The following is a 24068-nucleotide window of genomic DNA, read 5'->3' as shown; positions in this document are numbered from 1 at the left end:
CCTAAGTTGTAAATTTGCCTCTGTCCAAAGCTCCCACAAAATAATTTTTGTCAATGAGATTTTTTGGGGAGGGGAGATGGCCTCTTTTCTCAATTTCCACTTAAGAATTCACATTATACCCCTTCTTCCAGACTAGAGTTCTGTGTGTGGATGTCACTAGCATTCAACACTCACTGAAAACTCTGTCCTCTTCCTTGGGACTCTATTTGGGCAGAGGAAGCACAGGTTCTACTGGGAAGCACCATCCCTTCCCCACCAACTAGAAAGTGCCAGAAACCAGCGTGGGGGCCACTGCCCTGAACATCAATTTATTGTGCTGTTCTTACATTCCAGACCCAACCCCCTCTCCCAATGGGGGTCAGCAGAGGGAACGATTTTCACAGTACCTGCATGCTTCCCTGCCAAACTTCCCCCTCTTAACCCTCAGTCCATCTATCTGTGGTCCACTGAAACGCAGCTAGGGACAAGGGCTGAGGAGAAATGGGAATCTCCTTTGGAGAACAGAAGGAAGAGGCTAGAGAACTTGATACCCCCCACCTCCCATACCCGAGGAGAACAGGTCAGCAAACAGTCCATGCCATCCAGCCCAGTAAGCTGGGGGGTGGTGGGGAAGGGTGGAGAGGAAGATGTCAGTAACTCCAGCACGGATGGGCTTGCTGCAGAGGTGGAGGGAGGAGGCTGGGGCAGCAACATAGGAGAAGCTTTCTTTGTAGATCCGAGAAAGGAAACGATTTTTGGAGCCAAAAAGGAAAGACCTTGGGGTACTTTCCTTTTCCCCCAGGTCCTTAAGAGCAGTGGGTAGCTTCTTCACACTTTCTGTTCAGGGGGCCACTTAGTGGCTGGGGGAACGGGCCTTGTGGAACAGGTACACAGAACGTTGGAAGCCTGAGGAGAGAGTATGCAATTAGTAGGGGTTGGCAGGACTTCAAGACTCCACAGGGTCTGTAGTTTTCTTTCAGGGTCAGCCTCGACATCCCTCCCCATTCTCACCAAATCAGCCAACCTTACCTCTGGAGGTGTTGTGGGGTGTAGCCACAAGCTCATAGCTGGAGAAGCCCACCTCTGGGGAGGTCAGGTAGGAAGTGAACTGCTCTGGCCTCAGCTGGATTCGATAGTAGTTCTTATAGATTGTTTCCTAGGGAGAAGGGCAGGGGACCACTTCAGTTTGCTGGCTTTTCCCTGGCGTGGAATGATGCCCACCCAGGGGGCCTATTCACCTTGTTCAGAAAGTACTTCTCTTTCTGCTTCCTTGAGGCCTTTCTTGTCTCAACTAAAGGAAGGATATCCCAATTTCCACCAAAATCCCAACTCACCGAGAGAGTCTTTCTCTTGCCATAAGATGACCAAGGTTGGGGTTCTAAGACCAGGATGCCTCCAGGACGTAGATGCCGGTAGATCCTGCGAAACATGCGCTTTAGCCCCTCATCTCCCCAATTCAGGTGCACCCACTTGGTGAGGCTGAGGCAGAGCACGACATCATACTCGGGTGTTTGGGCCTCCACCAGCTCATCTCGATCCAGGACATAGTTACCCTGAGGGCAAGAATTGGGAGCAAGGTCAACAGAGGCAATAAAAGAACCACTGCCCCCACACAACCCACCCTGTAGCCTCTAAGACAGAAAGTCCTACAGCCTCACCTTAGCCCTTGGCCACAATCTTCTCTGACACTTGTGAGACTAACTCCCAAATGGTGCCCTCTTTGAGTCTCATTTTCTTTTTTTCTTTTTGTAAAGTTTATTTATTTTGAGAGAGAAAGGGAGGGAGAGAGAGAGCGAGCAGGGAGGGGCAGAGAGAGAGAGGGAGAGAGAGAATCACAAGCAGGTTCTGCACTGCCAGCACAGAGCCCAACACGGGGCTTGAACTCACAAACTGTGAGATCATGACCTGAGCCAAATTCCAGAGTCAGACTTTAACTGACTGAGCCACCCAGGCACCGCCCCCCTCCCCAAGTTTTTTTTTTTTTTTTCTTTAACTTTAGGTAGGCTTCACATCCAACATGGGGCTTGAACTCACAACCTGGAGACCAAGAGTCCCATGGTATCGACTGAGCCAGCTTGGGGGCCCCAAGTCTCATTTTCTTGCTTTCCACCCTCCTGCCCTTTTCTGTTGGTGGTAAGCCAAACATAAAAAAGGAGCCTGAATAATTTTAAACTGAGCAAATTACCCACAAGGTCTCCAAAACTGGTGTGAAACTTCACAGAAAAAACACAGGTTCTCTGGAGACTCCATCCAGTACTTATTCCCACCCCACAAACATTGATCTGGGAGACCACTCAAGTCAGCTGAGTGACTCAACGTTGCAAAAGGACCTAACTCAGGTTTGAAAGGGAACCTGTAGTTCCTTCCCTGTAGTTGAAGCTGGCAGAGTTCCAGGCCTGTTTCCTTTCTCTGAGAGAAGTGAAGAGCCCCATCCCTTAGGAAACCTTTTCTAGATGATAAGCTCATCAACACCCTCTGCAAAGTCCATTCTTGCAGGCTTAACCCAACACATTGCCAACTGTTCCTGCAGACGGCCTAACTGGAATGTTTTATGGAGAGCTATGTGCAGTCAGGAGACAGACACTGAAGACACAATACCCCCCTCTTCCTGCAGAGGACTTTGACTCTTCCCCATTCCACCATCTAGGGTCAACATGAGATGATCTAAGGCCAAGACACTTTGGGTCCTGATCACCAACACTCTTCAACCAAATCTGGATCTAAGTCCCTCTCAAAATATTAGTCAGCCACTACCCTCCTCCTCCTCCCACCCCAAGACATTCCATGTCTGACACCTATCCCTTCATGCACCTTCATTCAGTGGGTTGGAGAGCAAACTTTCGGTCTGGATTACAGGCCAGGCCGGGAGCAGGGCAAAAGGAGTCAGACCCCATCTTGGGGCCAGCAGTCATGACAAAGGAGCCCAGGTAGAGCCCCCAGCTTTCCAGATTATTGGAAAGTGCCACTCAGCAGAGGCAGTCACAGATTCAGATCCCTCTCTTGATCTGGTTCTCCCAGCAAGGAGTGCATGCAGAAATCCCTCTGGGTCATAACTTTCCTCTGTTTTGTTCCTATTTAATCTCATCTTCACACCTGGCCCCTATCCCAAGAGCCTTCAGACCCCCTTACCGTGACGAAGACAACATTGTTGGGGAAGACTGATGTGTCTGCTCCATCCAAGGGCACTTGGGGTGCAGCAATGGGACCCCGGCTAGCTGTCAGTGAGGCTGGGAAGCAGCTTCTCTTTCGGACGGTTGTGGTCCCTTCCTCACTCTCTGCCCCTGGGTCCCCCTCAGAAGTCTGGGGTGGCAGACGCAGCTCCTCTGACAGGTAGTGTCGGATGTTTTGGCGGGCAGAGTGGATGAGCCGGGAATCGATATCCAGGCCCACCATGAGGGATGGGCCCCACTTACAGGCAATGCTCAGGGTCAGGTGGCCCACATTGCAGCCCAGATCTAGGACGTCCCGACCCCGAAACCACTCAGGCTTCAACACTCGCAGGCGCCCATCCTCACAGGAAGGATTGCGGTAACCATAGTACTTGCAATAATTCCCATACTGGAACTTGCACTGTTGCTTTTTGAAGATTGCTGCAGGTAGTGGGTAGAGGTGGTGGTGGTGGCGGCCTCCCCCACTCCCCCGGCCCTTTTCCTTGGGAACCTGGCCTCCACCCCTGGCCCCTGCCTCTGACTTGCTGGAAGTCCTGCGACGTTTGCGATGTCGTGAGGAGGAAGACGGGGGTGCAGAGGTAACTGAGGCAGCTGGAGGGGCTGAAAGGGAGCCTGAGGGACCCTGTAGGGCAGATGGAAGGGGAGACACGACCTCATCCCTGCAGTTGATGGCTGTGTTGAGTTCATAGGGCTGGGGGGCATCCCGGTTCTGGCCCCTATGCCGCTGCTGCTGTGTGGCGCCCTCCCCATGGAGTGAGGGAGTGAGGGGGGCTGTGGGAAGTACAGAGTGGCTATCATTCCCTCCAGATGCCTGCTGCTGCTGGTGGTGCTGTCCCCGGTGTCTATGCCGCTTCCGACCAGTCTTGAGTGGTGATGCAAGTACTACCTGGGCCTCATCAGTGCAAGTATTGAGACTGAGCGGGTCAGTAATATCTTTGGGGATGAGGATCTCCACTGGATCTCGCCCCTTGGCCGGAAGTGGAGATGACTTAGGGGTCTCTGCATTGAGTGCGCGGCTCACTTCCTCATCCAGGAGACTATTCAGGTTCAGTGGATCAAAGATATTGCCTCCCAGGAGAAAGTTGGAGGGTAACACAGAATCACAGTCCGAATTAACCCGCCTGCGCCTCTTGAAGGCTGGATGTTTGAAGCCTCCACCACCCCCTCCTACATTACAACTATTTCTCCTTTTGCCCCCACCTCCCCCAGGGGGCCGGTGGGGCTGATAGCCATTACGGGGCCGAGGAGGGGCAGGGGGACCCAGTTCTGTACCGCCCCCTCCCCGTCGCTCCTCCCCGACGTCAGGGGGAGCGGCTCGCCCGTGGGGATCGGACAAGCGGGCCTCCCCGTGCGACTGCGCCTGGGGGCTGTCCCCTCGATGCTGCTGCGACTGGCCTCCCCGAGTGGATGCAGCCCCAGGACTCTCCTTGCCAGCCCCAGAAGCCGGGGCCCCCGCCGAATGAGCGCGCGGGCCCGGCCCACGCTGCGTCCCGCCGCAGAGCTCCCCGGAGGCGGCCTCTCGGTGCGGTTGCACCGTGGGGCCGCCCCCTCCGCCCGACTCATCTTTGAGCGGCGGCGGCGGCGGGGCCGGCACCAGAAACGGCTCCTTCTCCGCCGCCATCTCGATCATTTCCTCCCCTTATTCCGTCCCAGGCGAGGGCAACGAAGAGGGGACTAGGGGGCTTAACCCCCTCCCTAGAGCCCGCTCTCTCCCCCCCCCCTTCCCCGAGTGCGCGCGCAGCTCTGCTCTTCTCGCCTGGTCTCGCGCCTCCCCCGAAGCGCGCCCCACTCGCCCGCGAGACCAAAACAAGATGCCCGCGAGAACCGAACAACTCGAGGAGTCAACCGCGCGTGCGCCGAGCTCTTTCTCCTCTACCACTACCGCTTCGCCGCGAGCGCGCACTGCTAGAGCGCGTTCCTCTTGCCCCTGAACCACGCATGCGCACTCCGCCACCACCCTGGTTGCGCGCGCATCAGAGTACGAACCAACTTAACGGCTCTGGGAGTTTAAATATAGCCCACCTCAGCCCTCCCCAAAGCCCACCACCCCAAATTGACACCCTACTTCCCTTCGCAGCTATGTCCGTCCCTACTGATATCCTTTGTCTCTGCCGCGCGATCCCACCCACCGTAGGCGGGGGACGGGGAGCTGGTGTGAAAAGGTCTCCTTGACACCCGACCCTTGTTCCTGAGGAATGAGTCTCAGCGGTCTCCGCCCGGCTCTAAACCCAGCAACCTCCCTACCCCGCCTCCTTCCTCCCCCTGGCGGGCAGCGCCTGCGCACACCCTTTGGGCTTGCGCGGGTAGAAACAGCACGTGCTGGAGATGACACCCCGCCCTCCACCCTAGAGGCGGGAACTGTTACGTCGCTTCCTCAGATTTGGTTCACGCAAGCGCGTCAGCACGATCCGAAGGGGCGTGGCCAAAAGAGCGGGGCGGACCTCATGAATTATTCATATTTGGTCCCCCCCCCCCCCTACTTAGAAAGGCTTCCGAGGGAACGGAGGGGTAAACCTAAAAGTAGAGGAAGAGAAGGAGAGGAGCGTACAGACGGCTTTCCTACAAACTGTCCTCAGCGAAATACAATAAGTCATTGTAACTCACCCCCCTGAGAAATATTCTCTGCTGAACTGAAAAAAAAAAAAAAAAAGGCACTAAAACAGCCGATGTTGTCCAACTTCCTCTTCCCCCGAAACGGCCGAGTCGTTCTCTCGCTCCTCCGCCTTCCCCCAATCGCGATCACCTGAGGACACCACGCCCTCCTTTTCGCCTCCACACTTACAGCCCTGGCACCAACACCCCCTCCCACCACCCAACGCCTGTGTGCGATCCCCCCAGCCCTCGGACTGCGACCCGACACCCACCACGGCCACCAATAGCAGTACAGCCCCTACTACCACCGCCACCTCGCACGCAGGCCTTCCCAAGCACACGGTGTCTTCGTGCAGCCTTATATAAAAACGAGTGTGGGCGGGGAAGAGGGTTGGTCTGCTTTGGGCCCCCTGCCTCGGCCAATGGGGAAGAAGCTATTCGGCGCCCTTTCCACAGGTTGCGCGTTCTCCCTGCCGCCAGGGCTTAGGGAGCGGGTCCTGGTGGCAGAGAAGGCGGGAGAGGCGAGAGTGGGCTTGCGGATAGTCTCAACTAAAATATCAATATAGGGCGTGGAGGAAACTAAAAGTTAGATTAGGAATCAAGAAACGAAAGGAGGAAGGAAAAGGCAGTATGGGACAGACGGAAAAGTTAGTAAACGGAAGATGTGCTTCACGAACGATCAGGCGCTGCTCCTGTCGCCTAAGAAAGTGAGGCCATCGAGGATTATGGGATTTGTAGTTTTACGTGTCATTTGGTTGGAAGATGGCGGAAATGACAGCTGCGCAAACGCAGAAGCAGCTTCAGCTGCGCTTGCGCTTCAGTCCCCGGACCACTCCCCTGGGGTGGGAACGGTGCTTGTGCGTGGCCTCGCGCCTTTCCTTGTTGGCGGGAAAACTGAGCCGAGGTTGGGGGGCTTGCAGAACTGCTGCAGTGGCTCACTCTGCTCCTCGTCTTTAGGCCCTCCTTGCTCCAGAAGGTAGCTGGCTCTTCTCTGGTTGTAGATGAAAGGGCTGGGCTCTGCTAGTCCTCTGTCTCCTGAGGAGAAGTTTTCTCTTGAGGGCGACAACGAACTCTTACCCCTCCTTAGAATCTCCACCCCCGCCCCCCCCGCCCGCAAACCTACCCTCAACAAACAAAAATAATCCAATATCCTGGAGGGCAAGGACGGAGTGAGCGGGAATGAGGATCCTGGTGCTTCCTCCAGGGGTGGGGGTGCGGGCGCAGGCGGGAAGCTGAGGGAAATAATCTCCTGGGGCGGGGTGTTCTTGAGGTGGAAGACAAGCTAGAAAGGTACTGTTTTACCCATTGAGGGGAATCAAGGACTTTTGACTCTGGTAACTCCGATATTAATTGCTGCCCTTAAGAGAGAATTGGTGAGAGAAAAGAGGGAAGATGGGGATCACCAAGAGTTCTAACCGCAGGTTTGAAAGGCGGAGTTAAGAGTTTCAGACCTTGGCACCCATGTGAGGGGAGATGGAGCGGGGATTTAGGGGTTCCTGGGAATGTGAAAACAACACACTAAGGCGGATGTGAGGTGGGTAAGGGGCACCTGTGGAAGTGTTGCCGTCGGCAGACAGCAAGGTTTAGAATATCAGCACTCAGGAAAGAAAGCCTGTGTTCTGGTGCTTAGTGGCCATATCTTTGTGCTTCCTTGCCCTTTGAACTAATAAGCTTTAGTTCACCATGAATTTATTTTTTAAAGAGCTTATTTATTTTGAGAGAGGGCATGCGTGGGCACACGTGTGGGGGAGGGGCAGAGAGGGAGAGAGAATCCCAAGCAGGCTTGAGGTGAGGATGGGGAGGTGGGGTGGAGGGTGTTTGAATCTCATGAGCTGTGAGGTCATGACCTAAGCCGAAATCTAGAGAGGGGGGCTTAACTGACTGAGCGACCCAGGCACCCCCCCCCCCCACTCCCCCATTAATTTATTGATAGGATTCTGTACAAGGTTTAGTTCAGGTAGTTACCACAGTAAATATCTTGTTATGTTAGGTATGGGTAGTGAAAGTAGCTGGAATGCTGTTTTTACACTCTTGTGAAATCATGCTTGCTGAGGAAGAAAAAAAAGGAAAGGCGGGGGAAGGAAATAAACTCTCTGGTTCTTAATGGTGGCATGAGTTGCCTGACCAGCTCAGTTGATAAGAAGAGTATGAGACCCTTAATGGTGGCATGAAAGTAAGCAGGAGTCCACGTGCCATTGGACATTAATGCCAAAAGGAAATCAGACTCAGCATAAAGGAGATTAAAAAAAAATTTTTTTATGTTTATTTTTGAGAGAGACAGAGCATGAGTGGGGGAAGGGCCGAGAGAGACAGAGATACAGAATCTGAAGCAGGCTCCAGGTTCCAAGCTGTCAGCAGCAAGCCTGAGGCAGGGCTCAAAACCCATGAACTTCAAGATCATGAACTAGAGTTGGAAGCCTAACTGACTAAGCCACCCAGGCGCCCAAACATAAAGGAGATTTTAAATATACTTTTCTAGGTTCACGGAGTCTGTGTGGACTGTGTGTCTGAGGACAATTCTAACAGGTTTGCTTTTATTCTCTTCAACCAAGGAGTCCAGGAACAATATAAAGAGGGAATAACTGGGTAGTTAAGAGAGAGAAATTTGTGAACACATTCTAAGTGGGGGGAGGGGGATTAATGGTTTTGGAAAAATATTGACAAGACTGAATTGTTGTTTAGCTAGATCAGTTCTCAAGCTTATTGGTCTCAGAACCCTCTTGTGTTCTTAAAAGTTACAAAGGACTCCAAAGATTGGTTAATAATTGGTTAATAATTGGTTTTATTTATGTTGATATTAACATATTAGAATAAATGGGGAAAATTTTAAATTATTAATTTTAAAATCATAAGTTATAATTAATAGTAAATGATAATGATATGTTGGCCTAAATAACTTTATGGAAAACATATTTTTCCTAAATGAAAGAAAATTTAGTGCAAAGAATGGTGGTGTTTTACAGTTTTGCAAGTCTCTTTCATGTCTGGCTAATAGAAGACAGCTGGATTTTCATCTGTTTCTGATTTCAGTCTGTTATGATATCTTGTTTTGGTTGAAATGTATGAGAAAATCCAGCCTAATACAGATAAGCAGTTGGAACAGGGAGGGGGCCCCCAGGGGTCTTTGGATCACACTTTGAAAACTGCTGAAGGAGATGATTTCAACTTAAAATCACTGATGGCTTTCAGTGTTCTAAGCGAAAGAAAACTTACTCTTTTTTGGAACACCTCATTCGCCTTACCTTGGTTCCCTTCATTCATTATTTCTAAGTTCTTTTTCTGTTCTTATTCATCCTCCTTTCTTATGTTGAGTGGTGGATCTGACTTATGGAACTTTCTTTTACTTTCATACTTAAAACTTTATTGAATTTTCTCCCTCTCTGTTTCATTTGAAGTAAAAACAAAAAACAAAACCCCTCAAATGTTCTAGAGCCCCCAGTTATTTAGTAGCTAGTCAGAATGAAAGTTGGTGGTATTTTGTGTGCTTATTAACTGTCTGGTTTTAAAAATCTCTCTCTCTCTTTGTGCTTTGTTTTAATATTCCTTATGTGGAAGGAGAAAATTCATCTGGAACAGAGGACCAGAGACTTGAGTTGTCATAAAGTGAGTGACTCCTGGCTTTTCTTTCTCTATTAACCAGGTTAGAGATTTTCTTTAAAAGTAATGTTCTTCATCACATCCTCCACTCTAGATTAAGGGGAACTATTATGTATCACTGCTTATAGATTTACTTTATTTTGTTAAGGATCCATGATTTTATCCAGTTGGTTGGAGCTCCAGTAACACACTTTGGCCTAGAGAGGTCAGTATAGGTTTAGATAATGATTTGAACCTAAATATTGGAAAATTTTTGCATTTTTAGGTGGATCAAAACACTCTAAGGAATTTGGAATTAAAAAAAAAAATCACTTTTGAAGTGGTAATATAGGCATGTTACAAAATGCTAGAGATATAGAAGGGCGTGTGTTAAAAAGCACCCCCAGCCACCCAGTTCTACTCCCTAGAGGTTAGTGTCTTGTGTATTCTTCCATAGTTTGTGGATAAGTTTAAGCATATTAGGTAGATATACATTTAAAAAAATCAAATTTTGTCATTTCAAATACACTAATTTTCATTTTGCTTTTCCCCTTTTAGTATAGCTCATCTTGTAATTTATATTACCTTCATAGGGACTTCTCATGATCTTTTTTAGAATTCTGGAGTCTGGAAGAAAATGTATTTGTCATTTTTGATCAAATTAATATTCATTTTCAGCCTAACTGTATTCAGTTTTTAGCTTCTATTTAGAATTATCAGAAAGAAGACCAATTTGCTGCAGTGTTTCTCCCTCAATATCCCACTTGCCTTTTTTCCTAGAGTAAATAGACTTAGGGGGTTGGTGGTGATGAGTTAAGATGGAAACAGTGAAAAAAATATGTTGCCCTCAATATATAGGAAAGGTAGTTGCTGCAGAACAGCACATCTGAATTATTCACATTTATAGAAGACAAGGAACAAAAAATATCAAAAGATAGTTTGAAAATACATTTAGCCATGCTGTGGACACACTAAGTCAAGCCCCCAGTACCTTTTGAATTCACCTTGGGATCTAGAGAGAGGAACTCTATACCCTGAGCAACCAAATGTTCACTATAATTTGGTCATTTGAAGGTCTTAAATTTTTCACCTTTAAAGGGACATAGATGGATAGATAGATAGATATCTCATATATAAGATCCATTTTATGCTACTTTTGTGTCTGTTTATAATGGGAGATGATAGAGTTGGAAGACTGAGTTTCAGGTCCAGGGCCTTCAAATTACTCAAAACCAACAGCCAGAAATAAGATCATTGAGAAGAATAGATGTGTTATTAGTAGAATTTAGAGGCAAAAGTCTGGGTTCATCCTGTCTCTACCATGTATTAACACTGAGGCTTTGGGAAAATCACTTAACTGCTTTTTGCCTATTTTTTTGATCTGTAAAAAGGTGAGCTGGCATTTTATGACCTCTGCGGACCCTCCCAGAGGGTCCTCCCTCTGTACCTCCCAGAGGTACAATGCTTGTTATAATTGTTATAAAAATAAGAATGGCTTATATGCTTTAAGCCTAAAGAAAACTGGGTAGAAGAGTTATAAGAAGTTTAAGCTGATAAAACAAACATATTTTTCTTCTAATTAGTAGAAATAGTATCAATAGTGGAAGTGTAAACTGGAAAAAAATGTATAAATTATTGCAACTTCACAAGAGGAATCTTGGCACTCTGCTGGGCCACAAATGGCTCATAACTGTGTGGAGACAAATCTCTTCAGCCTTTTGTGTGACTAGATGTCTCCCCATTCCCAACCCTCAGTTGTCTATCACTGTGAAAGGCCTGGTCCTTAAATCCAAAGTATCTGGAAACAGAATTTTCTGTGTATTTCAATGCGTACTTTTAATGTGTGCTTTCCACATGTGCTATAATATCAAAATGGTTGTGAAGCACTGAATTAGACTCTTGGGATATAGCATACCATAGTTAATAGTGTAAACTTTAAAATCAGGAGGGTTCAGGGGCGCCTGGGTGGTTCAGTCTGTTAAGCGTCTGACTTTGGCTCAGGTCATGATCTTACGGTTCGTGGGTTCAAGCCCTGCATCAGACTCTGTGCTGACAGCTCAGAGCCTGGAGCCTGCTTCGGATTCTATGTCTCCCTCTCTGACCCTCCCCCTTCATGCTCTGTCTCTCTCTGTCTCAAAAATAAATAAACGTTAAAAAAATGTAAAAAAAATAAAATCAGGAGGGTTCAAATCCTGAATTACTATTTATCAGTTACCTATTATCTCTAAGTCCCTCTAAGCCTAAATTTCTCCAAGTGTAAAAAAGTACCTATCTCATAGATTTACTGGGAGAATTAAGTGAGATGACATATGTAAAGGATAAAGAATATGGTTGATGCTCAGTAAGTGTCACCTATTATTATTAGTCACGATTTTGATGGTGATAATGAAGCATACTGATGTAGCATAGAACATCTGCAAGTAGATAGATAGTTTCAGGATATAGAGTGGAAAGTATTAGATGCCTATGACTAGCTTCTCTGGGGATGGCTGCTGGTTACCAAATATTTCTGAGCCTTGAATAGGGATTGCTAGAATCTAACACATTGGAAAATTTATTGGACTAGAAGATCTAAGTAAAGATTATAGTGATGTTAAAAAGGGGGTTAAAAAGGAGGTTCTTTATGCATAGGGACCTCTGAATTAGGTCAGAGAATTGCCAGATTATTTGTGTTTTAAGTATTTAGGAAAACCTTGTGAGATGAGTTTATCCTTTTGAAGAACACTCTCACTTTTTAACTCTCAGGACTGTTCATACTGCTGCTGCTGCTGCTGCTACTACTACTACTACTACTACTTTTTATACTTCCATCTATTAAAAACAGGCCCAAAACTCAGTTGGTTATGTTAAGCCCATGTCACCAAACCAAGACTAAACAGTTTTGGCTCTCCCAGAAATAGAATTTTGGTTTATAGTCAATCAGGAATCACTTGATCAGCACTATTTAGGTAATCTGCCTAATAGACCCCTATCATCTCCTATAGGAAAGTAGACTTGCAATAGGTAATTTGCTTGTTTGCCTAGTGTAACTTCCTTGTTCCAGCTCCCTTCTGCCTGTAAAAACTCTTTCATTTATTTATTTTTTTTTTTCAACGTTTTATTTATTTTTGGGACAGAGAGAGACAGAGCATGAACGGGGGAGGGGCAGAGAGAGAGGGACACACAGAATCGGAAACAGACTCCAGGCTCTGAGCCATCAGCCCAGAGCCTGACGCGGGGCTCGAACTCACGGACCGCGAGATCGTGACCTGGCTGAAGTCGGACGCTTAACCGACTGCGCCACCCAGGCGCCCCAAAACTCTTTCATTTAAAAAAAATTTTTTTTAAATGTTTATTTTTGAGATAGAGCATGAGCGGGGGAAGGGCAGAAAGAGAGGGAGACACAGAATCTGAAGCAGGCTCCAGGCTCTAAGCTGTGAGCACAGGGCCCAATATGGGGCTCTAACCCACAAACCACGAGATCATGACCTGAGCCGAAGTCGGATGCTTAACTGACTGAGCCACCCAGGTGCCCCTAAAAGTCTTTCATTTTGTACAGCTCCTCAGAGTTCTTTCTATCTGTTAGGTCAGATGCTTCCCAATTCATGAATTACTGAATGAAGCCAATAAGATCTTCAACATTTACTCAGTGAATTTTTTTTAACACATCACTACCACTACTGACAAGTGCCGACCTTACGTTGGACATGACTCTAGGCACTTAAAACATGAAGGAATGTTGCTAATCTTTAAAACAGTAACTCTCATTATCCCCTGGCATGTGATTGGCACTGCTGAGGAGGTAAAAGTACAAGAGGGCAGAAAATGTAGTACAGCAGTCCCAGGTAAAGATCCTAAGCCCAACAAGATAGAGAGAAAAGAAAGTTTAAAATCAAGTTCAATCAAAGTCACAGCAGTTAATTTCTTTTTTCTAACAGAGGCACAAAGAACGTATAGCTTCTGAGCTAAATGATGGCAACGTTGCAGAGTAAAGAAGGTGAGTCAAGGATGAGGGAGATTCATTTTTTTGTACATTTCCCTCATTTTTTCCTTCTTTCTCAGTCCCTGGTAATGTAGATACACTTCCCACCAAAGGGAAGCTCAGTCTATATATATTTGGTATACACTTTGTTAAAGTTACTACTTTTCTAGAAACTTTGCGTGAAATATATACAACTTAGAAGTAGTCTAGCTCAAGAAATATATGAACTCATAGGGAGACAAAAGACATTTAAATATCTATAATACAAATTAGAATGTGATAAATGCCAGCAGAGAAGTATTAAATGTTATGGAAACTCAGAAGAAAGAGATACTGTTTATACCTGGGAGGATCAGTGTAATTTTCATTGCACTAGTTTTTTTTTTTTCTTTCAACTTCCTGATTTCCTGTAAAATTTTCTTTAAAGTTAAATGAACAAATTTTTAAAATTTCACATTTGAATAATTCAGCTTTCTGTATGTTTATATTTGCCACCTTTTAATTACTCAGTAGTTTGTAAACTTGGCTGAATAATCTAGGTGGCCTTGCAAAATGACAGATTCCTCAGCCTCACTCCCAACTGTTTATTTAGAATTTAAGGGGTGGGGTGGGGTGGGAAAGGAGAGGCCTAGTAATCTGATTTTGTTAAAAGCTCTCTCCAGGTAATTCTGATATGGCCAGTCAATGGGCAGTGCAGACATTTTCTGTGCTAGACTCTATGTTTCATAAATCCATTTGATGATCAAATTTCTTTCAGAACATGGGAAGGGGTCAAAGAAAACCTTCGCCCCACCTGTACAAAAAATGCATAGCCTGATGTGCTATAGCCCTAACTCACCCAAGGAGGAGACCCTGGGGATCAGTTCCTCAAAGGACAGGTTAGAGAAGAAGGAGGAGAAAGCAACCACAGAAAATGGTCCAAGCAGTGGCCAGGAGAAAAAAGGAAAGGCTAAAGACAAGCAAGCAGAGAAGAAAGCAAAGGTATCAGTCTCATTGATGGGTTCTAGTGGGACAGTTTCTTCTAGACATCCAGTCTAGACAGTCTTTTCACGTAGGGGAACTTTACCCTGTACTTTAAGTTTTTTTATTCCTTTCTTGGGGGTTCTATTTTCTTAAAGAGGTGAAAAATGTTTTGAAGAAAGCCTTTAGCTGGAAATAATAGGTGGGTAGGGATTGAGGTGGAATGGAGGTGAAAGTAAATGTGGTCAGAGGCTTTATAAAATTTTCCTTTTCTTTGACTCCTTTATTCCCAGGAAATCTGAGACAGAGTTTATAGAATCCTTAGGGACAATACCTTCATGCTCTCAGCCTTGTGAACTTAGTGGCTGATCTAAAGGCTGGTCAGAGAGGAGACCTGGGAAAAGATGAATGGTTTTCCTTCTCTGCCCTTATCTCTGCAGGAAAAATTAAGTCTCACCAATGCAGAATTTGAGGAGATTGTCCAGATTGTGCTACGGAAGTCCCTCCAGGAGTGTTTGGGTATGGCTTATAGTGAGAGAAAAAGAGTTTCAGTTAGACAAACTGTTATCTGAAGGGGTAGAGTAAATTGACAGCTTTTCTCCTTCCCTCCAGTTTCCTATAAGTAAGGAAATATTAGATGGCTTTGAAATATTTTTAAATATTTCATCTATCAACAGGACTATAGCTAAACTACCTTACGGGGTACAGACTTCTAGAAAAATAGATTAAGTTGAAATAGATTACGTTGACTTCAGAATATAAATACAGTCTCAGATAGTTTTTTTAAGTGTAACTTAAATTCACTTTCACATGTTTACAATCTACTTAGAAAAGATAAATTGTATTTACTAGATTTGAAGAACTTAGTTTCCATCTACCCTTGTGTATTTGTTTCCAATACTGTTTTAACGTATGCTCAGGGATTTGATTTTTGGAATAAAGAACTCTACAGTGTACACCCTGAGGATTTTGCCATATGTCCTGAGGCTAAGGAGAATAGTCTGATGTTTTCAGCTATTCTTAGGTGTACTTCTATTCCAAGAGAAAGTTTGAGGAACAAATGGTCTAAAACACATTACATAAGATTTCTTTTATGTACACAAAATAAAATTGACATTACTTGGCTATCCTGGAGCAAGGCAGATCAATCTGGAAAGACTTGCCAAAAGATACAGATTTGTAGTTTTTCCTGAGAATTTTAAGGCTTAAAGGTCTATTATCAGACAAAACTCCAAAGATGGACTCTTCTAGGCATCATTTTTTTTTTTTTTTAATTTTTTTTTTTTTCCAACGTTTATTTATTTTTGGGACAGAGAGAGACAGAGCATGAACGGGGGAGGGGCAGAGAGAGAGGGAGACACAGAATCGGAAACAGGCTCCAGGCTCCGAGCCATCAGCCCAGAGCCCGACGCGGGGCTCGAACTCACGAACCGCGAGATCGTGACCCGGCTGAAGTCGGACGCCCAACCGACTGCGCCACCCAGGCGCCCCTTTCTAGGCATCATTTTAACGGAAGGTTGCAGTTTGGAAATAATGGAGTCATTATTTTCTTTAATTGCTTCTCTGCTTATAGTATTTTGTTTTGGGAGAGATGGGATCTAGCCTTGATTTTTCAGAGACTTCCTGTGCCCAGCCCATAAGACGTACCCAATTAGACAAGGAACCAGGAATTGCTTCTTCTACTGATAATGATAATGCTGATGGGTAAGTTTATCCCAGTGAGGCAAGTTGATCACAGGGTAGATTTAGCATTGGTAAATGGTTATCTATCTAGTCATTTTCTTTATATTTTATTTTATTTTTGAGAGAGAGAGAGAGCGTGAGCAGGGGAGGGGCAGAGGGAGAGGGAGACACAGAATCTGAAGCAGGCTCCAGGCTCTGAACTGTCAGCACAGAGGTGGATGCGGGGCCCAATCCCACAAGCCATGAGATCATGACCTGAGGTGAAGTAAGACACTTAACTGACAGCCACCCAGGTGATCCAAGTCTATCTAGTCATTTTCGTATCTCTATGGATTTCTCTCAGCTCAGGACAGATACCTGTTTGAACTGGGAAGAGTAGGCAAATAGATGGATAAGATGGCCTCTGGAGGCTGTGGAGAGCCTAGGATTTTTCTATACTACTGACTTTTATCCTTGGGTTTTTTCAAGCAAAGGTATGACAAATGGCTCCTTTTTGCCTTTTCATTAAAAAGAAAATCTTATTTTCAGAGAGAAGGTAATGGTACCTCATATTCTAGAGATTTCAGCCACTAAGGAAGCTGGAGTGACCTCTGTGATAGAGACACCTAAGCCAGGGCAGCCAGATCCTCCGCCTTCTGAGAAGAAATTCAATAGATTCTCCTTAAGCAAAGGAAAGAAAGGAGCCCGTAAGTATAGTCAGATATACTTTGACATCTGGCTCAAGTACTTATTCCACAAAATTAGGGAATGGGACAGTGGGCAGGCTGAAAATTTTCAACCCAGGTCTTGAAACTATTAGATTATGATCCTTCTTCCTTATTTCACTGGCCCTCACTATCTATAGAGTGTTTTGTTTTATCTTCCCAGAAGATGAGAAAATGGAGAAAGCCCAAAGTGGACGTGAGCCCAGACAGAAAGCTCAACTGAAAAAAACAGTTCAAAATCATTCTCAGATCAGAAACCAACAAAAAGGAGAAGGCAGTGGTTTTGGTGAGTTCAGCATGATTTGGAAAACCTACCTGGGCTTGAAAATTGGAGATGGAGGACAGAGGCAAGGGTTAGGTTGCTAGAGGAAATTCTGCAAAGACAATAATTTATCTCTCACAGCTACTTGTAAGAGATACGCTGCTGTGGAAGAGAAGGCTTTCATTTATTCAGTTATTTAGTCATATAATCCATAGTTGTTAGATGCCTACTGTGTACCAGCCATTTTAGGATGTGCTGAGTAAATGTAGAATAAATTAATATATGCCTGTTGGAAGGGAAATAGGCTTGTGAGGAAGGCAAAAAAGAAAGCTACAAGGTGGGAGTAGACTTGAAAAAGTTTCCAAGAAAAGATACTACTTTTTTCTTTTTTGATTTAACTTTATTTTTTATTTTTTAAAATTTACATCCAAATTAGTATATAGTGAAGCAACAAGAAAAGATAGTACTTGAGCCATGTGTTGGAAGTATCATTTAGTAGGGTGAACTGAGGTGGGGATGAAGGTCAGAGTGATATTTATTGGTAAAGTTATGGAGGAGAGCTAATGATTGTAGCTTTTAGGTACCTTGCGGGGGATAGAATGTTGTAGGGGGAGATAAGGTTATAGGCATGCAAGGGCCAGATCATAAAAGGCCTTACATGCCAGGCTAAGGAATTTGAATTTTATTTTAAAGGTAAAGAGGAACCATTGACCTCTTTAGGGGAAAGTTGGTAAGATTTGTATTTTAGAAAGCTCACTGTGCCACTGGCATGGGAGATGGATTAGTGGGAGCATGACTAGACCCACAGAAATAGTGATCTAAACAAGGAAGATAGGCAGTAGCAGTGAAGAGGAAGAGACACATTTGAGATCTTTAGGAGGAAAGATCAGTATGATACGGTTACCAGTGGGATCTGAGGATGATCCTGTTTTCTGACCTAAGTGCTTGAAAGAACCATTATTTGAAATGGAGAATATAGAAGAAAGGGCACATTTTCAGACAGTGAATTAGCTTTGGACAAGTTAGAGGGTCTGTGATGAGCTTTTGCATCTAAGAAAGAGGTCTGGGCTGGAAATACAGGTTTGGGAATCATCTGCATCAGTAAGAATGGATGAAATTTTCTAAGAGGAGGGTGTGGAGTGCAAAGAGAAGAGCAATGAATAGAAAACCCATAATGTTTAGGGGGAACATAATGTTTAGGGTTAAGCAGAGGAAGAGCTGCACAGGAAGAAAACTAAGAACTAAGAGAAAACTCAGAAAGGTAGAATCTAGGAGAGTATGGCATCACAGATGCCAGGGGAGGAGAGAATGTCAAGAAAGAGGGAGTGTTTAGGGGCGCCTGGGTGGCTCAGTCGGTTAAGCGTCCGACTTCAGCCAGGTCACGATCTCGCGGTCCGTGAGTTCGAGCCCCGCGTCGGGCTCTGGGCTGATGGCTCGGAGCCTGGAGCCTGCTTCTGATTCTGTGTCTCCCTCTCTCTCTGCCCCTCCCCTGTTCATGCTCTGTCTCTCTCTGTCTCAAAAATAAATAAACGTTAAAAAAAAATTAAAAAAAAAAAAAAAAAGAAAGAAAGAGGGAGTGTTTAGCCTTGTGCTGCTACAGAGACATCAAAGAGGATAAAAATTTGAAAATGCTCAACGATATTACAGGTAGGAAGTCATGAAAAGTCAGAAAGACGGGACACAGAATTTGAAGCAGGCTCCAATCTCTGAAGTGTCAGCACAGAGCCTGATGCAGGGCTTGAACTCACAAACGGCAAGATCGTGACCTGAGCTGAAGTCAGATGCTTAACCAACTGAGCCACCCAGGCGCCCCTAATTTATTTTATATTTTAATGTTTATTTATTTTTGAGAGAGATTGAGTGAGGGAGGGGCAGAGAGAAGGGGGGACAGAGGATCCGAAGCGGGCTTTGCGCTGACAGCCGAGAATCTGATGCGGGGCTCAAAGTCACGATCCGTGAGATCATGGCCTGAGCCAAAGTCAGATGCTTAACCACTTAACCGACTGAGCTACCCAGGTACCCCTTTAAGCTTTCTTTAAAAAAAAAAAAAAAAGAGACTTGGCCTGTGTGTCATGAGCATATGAATAAGTTGAGGGAAAATGATTTATAAAGGAGGAGAGAGTGAAGGGAATGAGAAGAGAGCCAGAGGGTTTATTCTTACTCAGAAAGGACACCTTAGCCTTTGACATTGGATGGAGGGCAGATAAACATGGATATAGATTTATTTATTCTTTTTTTTGTTGTTGTTCTGTGTCTTTTTTTTTTATGTGAAATTTATTGACAAATTGGTTTCCATACAACACCCAGTGCTCATCCCAAAAGGTGACCTCCTCAATACCCATCACCCACCCTCTCCTCCCTCCCACCCCCCATCAACCCTCAGTTCTCAGTTTTTAACAGTCTCTTATGCTTTGGCTGTCTCCCACTCTAACCTCTTTTTTTTTTTTTTTTCCTTCCCCTCCTCCATGGGTTTCTGTTGAGTTTCTCAGGATCCACATAAGAGTGAAACCATATGGTATCTGTCTTTCTCTGTATGGCTTATTTCACTTAGCATCACACTCTCCAGTTCCATCCATGTTGCTACAAAAGGCCATATTTCATTTTTTCTCATTGCCACGTAGTACTCCATTGTGTATATAAACCACAATATCTTTATCCATTTATCAGTTGATGGACATTTAGGCTCTTTCCATAATTTGGCTATTGTTGAGAGTGCTGCTATGAACATTGGGGTACAAGTGGCCCTATGCATCAGTACTCCTGTATCCCTTGGATAAATTCCTAGCAGTGCTATTGCTGGGTCATAGGGTAGGTCTATTTTTAATTTTCTGAGGAACCTCCACACTGCTTTCCAGAGCGGCTGCACCAGTTTGCATTCCCACCAACAGTGCAAGAGGGTTCCCGTTTCTCCACATCCTCTCCAGCATCTATAGTCTCCTGATTTGTTCATTTTGGCCACTCTGACTGGCGTGAGGTGATACCTGAGTGTGGTTTTGATTTGTGTTTCCCTGATAAGGAGCGACGCTGAACATCTTTTCATGTGCCTGTTGGCCATCCGGATGTCTTCTTTAGAGAAGTGTCTATTCATGTTTTCTGCCCATTTCTTCACTGGGTTATTTGTTTTTCGGGTGTGGAGTTTGGTGAGCTCTTTATAGATTTTGGATACTAGCCCTTTGTCCGATATGTCATTTGCGAATATCTTTTCCCATTCCGTTGGTTGCCTTTTAGTTTTGTTGGTTGTTTCCTTTGCTGTGCAGAAGCTTTTTATCTTCATAAGGTCCCAGTAATTCACTTTTGCTTTTAATTCCCTTGCCTTTGGGGATGTGTCGAGTAAGAGATTGCTACGGCTGAGGTCAGAGAGGTCTTTTCCTGCTTTCTCCTCTAAGGTTTTGATGGTTTCCTGTCTCACATTCAGGTCCTTTATCCATTTTGAGTTTATTTTTGTGAATGGTGTGAGAAAGTGGTCTAGTTTCAACCTTCTGCATGTTGCTGTCCAGTTCTCCCAGCACCATTTGTTAAAGAGACTGTCTTTTTTCCATTGGATGTTCTTTCCTGCTTTGTCAAAGATGAGTTGGCCATATGTTTGTGGGTCTAGTTCTGGGGTTTCTATTCTATTCCATTGGTCTATGTGTCTGTTTTTGTGCCATATTTATTCTTTTAACAATAGTTATTAATGCCTTATGTTCTATTCCAGGCATTGTGCTAGGTACTGGAAATATAGTGGTGAAAAAAATAGATAATCCTTTCTTTCATAGAATTTACCATTTTAGTGTTTCAGGTGATAAACAAATATAGAAAATAACCATGGTAATATGGGGAAATTTTAAAGTGTTTTTCTTTTAAATTTTATTTATTTTGAGAGAGAGAGAGGGGGAGAGAGCATCTCAAGCAGAGAATCTCTGTACTACCAGCACAGAGCTCGAACTCACAGTGAGATCATGACCTGAGCCAAAACCAAGAATTGGATGCTTAATTGACTGAGTCACCCAGCTGCCCCAGTATGGGGAAATTTTAAAATGAGAAATAAAATATATTAGACAATATGTTAGTAAGTTTAAAATTTTGAAAATAAATACACTTAACAATCTGGGGGGAAACAGGCTTGCACCAAAAACAGGCTTGTGCATACTTGAAAGAAAACTCTAGGAAGACTATGTAGACATCACACGAGATAGTCCAAGGCAATAAACTACTTTGTGTGTTATAATAACATGGTAACATAAGGAACCAGAGATGTACGTCTAATTTGGGAAGTTGGGCGGCCTGGGTGATGCCATTCCATCTCTTGCACCTCTTGGTATGAGGGCAAGGATTGGATTTTTCACTGGGAGATGGAAAGTCCACTCCTTTGGCAGTGCTTGTTGAGGCGAATTGTGATTGTCATGAATGTGTAAGCCTTTTGCTATAAATGAACCACTCTTCCTGTTTCTTACAGTTGTCAGGGAGAGATGAGTCCTCCCACAGTAGGAAATAGAAGGGGCGGTATCTGATAAATACAATCAGTTTGGGTGAAGTGAAGGAAAAGAATGGAATGTCATGGCAGGAAATAACAGAGACCTAATCAAGATTGGGCCAGTCAGGGAACACACTTGTAAGGAAATGACATTTAAGCTGAAATCTGAAGGAGGAGTAGGATGCGGAGAAAGAATTTAGGGAAGGTGCAGTTTGGCATATTCCAGGTTTTGAAAGGAAGTCAGTATGATTGGAGTTTAGAGACCAAGGGGAAGTAAGGCAAGAAAGTGGCTCCGGATTAATGTACAAAGTAAGAATTTTAAGTGCATTGGGAGCCACTGATGAGGTTTTTTTTTTAATGTTTATTCATTTTTTAGAGAGAGAGAGTGAGTAGGGGAGGGGCAGGGAGAGAAGGGACAGAGGATACAAAGCAGGCACTGTGCTGACAGCAGCAAGCCTGGTGCGGGGGTCAAACTCACAGACCATGACCTGAGCTGAAGCTGGACACTTAACCAACTAAACCACCCAGGTGCTCCGAGTGGGGCTGACATCATCAAATTAATGTCCTAAAAGACTCCCTTTGTGATTAATTGAAAAATGAAGTATGTAGTGACAAGAGTAGACAAGTGAGTCCTAGGATTAGATACTTTGGTGGCTTAGATGAGGATGTTGAAAGTGGAAACAGAAGTGGATGGTTTTAAGATATGTTTTGTATGTAAACTTGTCAGAACTTGGTAATGAATTGGATATGGGGGGAGGTGAGAGAGAGGCAAGAATATGTTAAGATGATCAGTTTCTGGCTTGAGCAGTTACTTGAGAGGGGTGAGGAAAAGTAGAGAAAGAACAAATTTGTGAGATAAGATCAAGCACTTGGGTTTGGGCCCATTAGGTTTGAGCTCTTTGTGACACATCCAAATGGTGATTTCAAAGAGTAAAGTGGCTGTAGGAATCTGGAACTCAGAACAAAAGCTAGATGCATCATTCATCTGTATGTGGTCAGACACGAAGATGGGTTTCAAACCTATAGGAGTGGGTGAGTTTGCTTCAGGAAAAGTGTAGCATGGGGAACTAAGGCCGTGACTGGGCTTTGGAACCCCAGGGTTTAGAGACGGAATGGAGAATGAGGAGGGAGCTGCCAGAAAGATGGGGGGAGCGGGGAAATGAAGAAGGGGGAGATCATAGAACCCAAGGAAACTGGTGTCAACTGAAATACTCGTAGTTTGTGACATCAGTTTTCATTATCATAGAACTGCGTCATGAGCCTCAAGCAGTTTTCTGGAGCACATCATCCTCTCTTCTAAGTTGTTTGAGGGGAAACTTTATTTTATTTATGTTTATTTCTTTATTTATTTTGGGAGAGAGAGAGTGTGTGTACGTGCAGGAGTGCAGAGGAGAGGCAGAGAGAGAGGGAGAGAGAGAATCCCAAGCAGACTCCGATTAGTGCAGAGCAGGAGGTGGGGCTCAATGTCATGAATCATGAGATCATGACCTGAGCAGAAATCAAGAGTCTGACGCTTAACCGACTGAGCTACCCAGGAGCCCATGAAAGGAAACTTTAAAGAATTGTGTGTTCTTTTATTGGAAATTTTATCTCAAGCCACAAATCCTTAGTTCTACATCATTAGGATTCATTTTTCCTATTCATTTTCTCAGGAATATTCATTCTTTTCACAACCAACCATTTATTTTATTGATCTGTGTTTACTTTTATGGTCTCTGGCCCCTTTTCCCACTCTTTTTTTCTAGTCTTGGTAGATCACCTCTATAAACATCAAAAACAGTTACTGGGAGCTGTTTTTTGTTTTGTTTTGTTTTGTTTTGTTTTGGACAGTGTTGTTTTGCTTTTAAGTATACAAAGTTTCCAGACTTATATTTATCATATCAAAGATACAAGATGCCAGCTTGTAGTGACCAGAAGAAAACCAGGTAGGAAGCCAGTACAGAAGCTTCCAGTGGACCTGGGCCAGTTTGGCCAGTGAGAGTCCTGCTGCCACTTGTCTTTCCATTGGTCCAGAGGCAGGGCTGGTGGGTGGCTTGGTGGCCACCCTCACAGGAGGCCTGTGCATGAGTCAGGTCCGTGGGGGCTCTCTTGGGTAGCCCAGCGCATTAGCTTCCAACTCTGAATCATAGTATTTCTGTCTTGGTCCTTGATCAACTTTCTCTGGTTGCTGAGGCAGAAGGTACAGATTTGTTTGGGCTGGATGTTCTTGCCATCTCGGGTTGGGGCAGCAGCGTGGAAGAAGGCAGGCCTGGAGTGACACAGTTGGCTGCCGGTTGCTGCAGGCCTCGCCTATGAGCAGCCTGGGAGGTGCGGGTCTCCGTGGCCCCCCGTGGTAGCTGTGGTGCTGCACGCATGTATGCATCCCGGGCTGGGCAGCTGTCTTTTCAGACTAATGTATCACTCTCAACCAGTACTTTTTTTTTCAAAATAAAGTAATTCAAAACCTTAAATATGAGATACTTTGAAAGGACCCAAATGTAAGTCAGCTGCTTCTCTGAAGGATGATTTCAGTGGAATGGAGGGCATCCCTTATGTTCAGGCATGTAAGGTAAAACTTGACAGTGGGAGAGTGAACTTACGTGGAGAAACATGTTGGCTGGTGTTGTTAATTATGATCCTAGGGTGTATACCTATGTGCATGGTTATGCTCTGCTTCTTTAGCAATGCTCAGTTTCTATGAATGTAGGCACAGAAAAGGTAGCATGTGTTCATTCTGGGTTGTGTTTGC

The 24068-nt window shown here is 44.9% G+C and overlaps 2 protein-coding genes across 9 annotated transcripts in view; one reads left to right on the top strand and one right to left on the bottom strand.

Annotated features, from left to right (window-relative positions):
• Window positions 1–281: 281 nt before the first annotated feature.
• MEPCE (methylphosphate capping enzyme) lies at window positions 282–5964 on the bottom strand. The gene is made up of 4 exons (XM_047837599.1): window positions 3109–5964; window positions 1314–1532; window positions 1009–1135; window positions 282–885 (listed from the first exon to the last, which is right to left on the bottom strand). Exons 1-4 carry the CDS (start codon window positions 4777–4779, stop codon window positions 833–835), a joined length of 2070 nt encoding a protein of 689 aa, XP_047693555.1. The 5' UTR covers window positions 4780–5964; the 3' UTR covers window positions 282–832.
• A 309-nt stretch (window positions 5965–6273) lies between these two features.
• Window positions 6274–24068, top strand: part of ZCWPW1 (zinc finger CW-type and PWWP domain containing 1) — a 34244-nt gene continuing 16449 nt past the window's right edge. The window contains exons 1-9 of one of the 8 annotated variants that reach the window (XM_047837601.1): window positions 6284–6717; window positions 8221–8267; window positions 9297–9344; window positions 13235–13293; window positions 14036–14259; window positions 14679–14757; window positions 15855–15942; window positions 16450–16607; window positions 16789–16911. In XM_047837601.1, the coding sequence (XP_047693557.1) occupies window positions 13266–13293; window positions 14036–14259; window positions 14679–14757; window positions 15855–15942; window positions 16450–16607; window positions 16789–16911 (700 nt within the window). In that variant the 5' untranslated portion in view covers window positions 6284–6717; window positions 8221–8267; window positions 9297–9344; window positions 13235–13265. The other 7 variants (XM_047837602.1, XM_047837604.1, XM_047837600.1 and 4 more) reach the window with 7 other exon arrangements.

The sequence above is a fragment of the Prionailurus viverrinus genome, chromosome E3 (genome assembly GCF_022837055.1).
Source record: "Prionailurus viverrinus isolate Anna chromosome E3, UM_Priviv_1.0, whole genome shotgun sequence".
NCBI classification, from domain to species: domain Eukaryota; kingdom Metazoa; phylum Chordata; class Mammalia; order Carnivora; family Felidae; genus Prionailurus; species Prionailurus viverrinus.
The sequence above is the reverse complement of the archived record's forward strand: the minus strand, read 5'-3'. Positions and strand labels throughout refer to the sequence as shown.

Excerpts from the sequence above, each read along its gene's own strand:
- MEPCE (XM_047837599.1), bottom strand. The coding sequence starts at position 4,779 with ATGATCGAGATGGCGGCGGAGAAGGAGCCGTTTCTGGTGCCGGCCCCG. Across the intron at positions 1,136-1,313 it reads GCAAGAGAAAGACTCTCTCG|GAAACAATCTATAAGAACTA; the intron begins GTGAGTTGGGAT and ends CCTTCTCCCTAG. Across the intron at positions 886-1,008 it reads ACCCCACAACACCTCCAGAG|GCTTCCAACGTTCTGTGTAC; the intron begins GTAAGGTTGGCT and ends CTCTCTCCTCAG.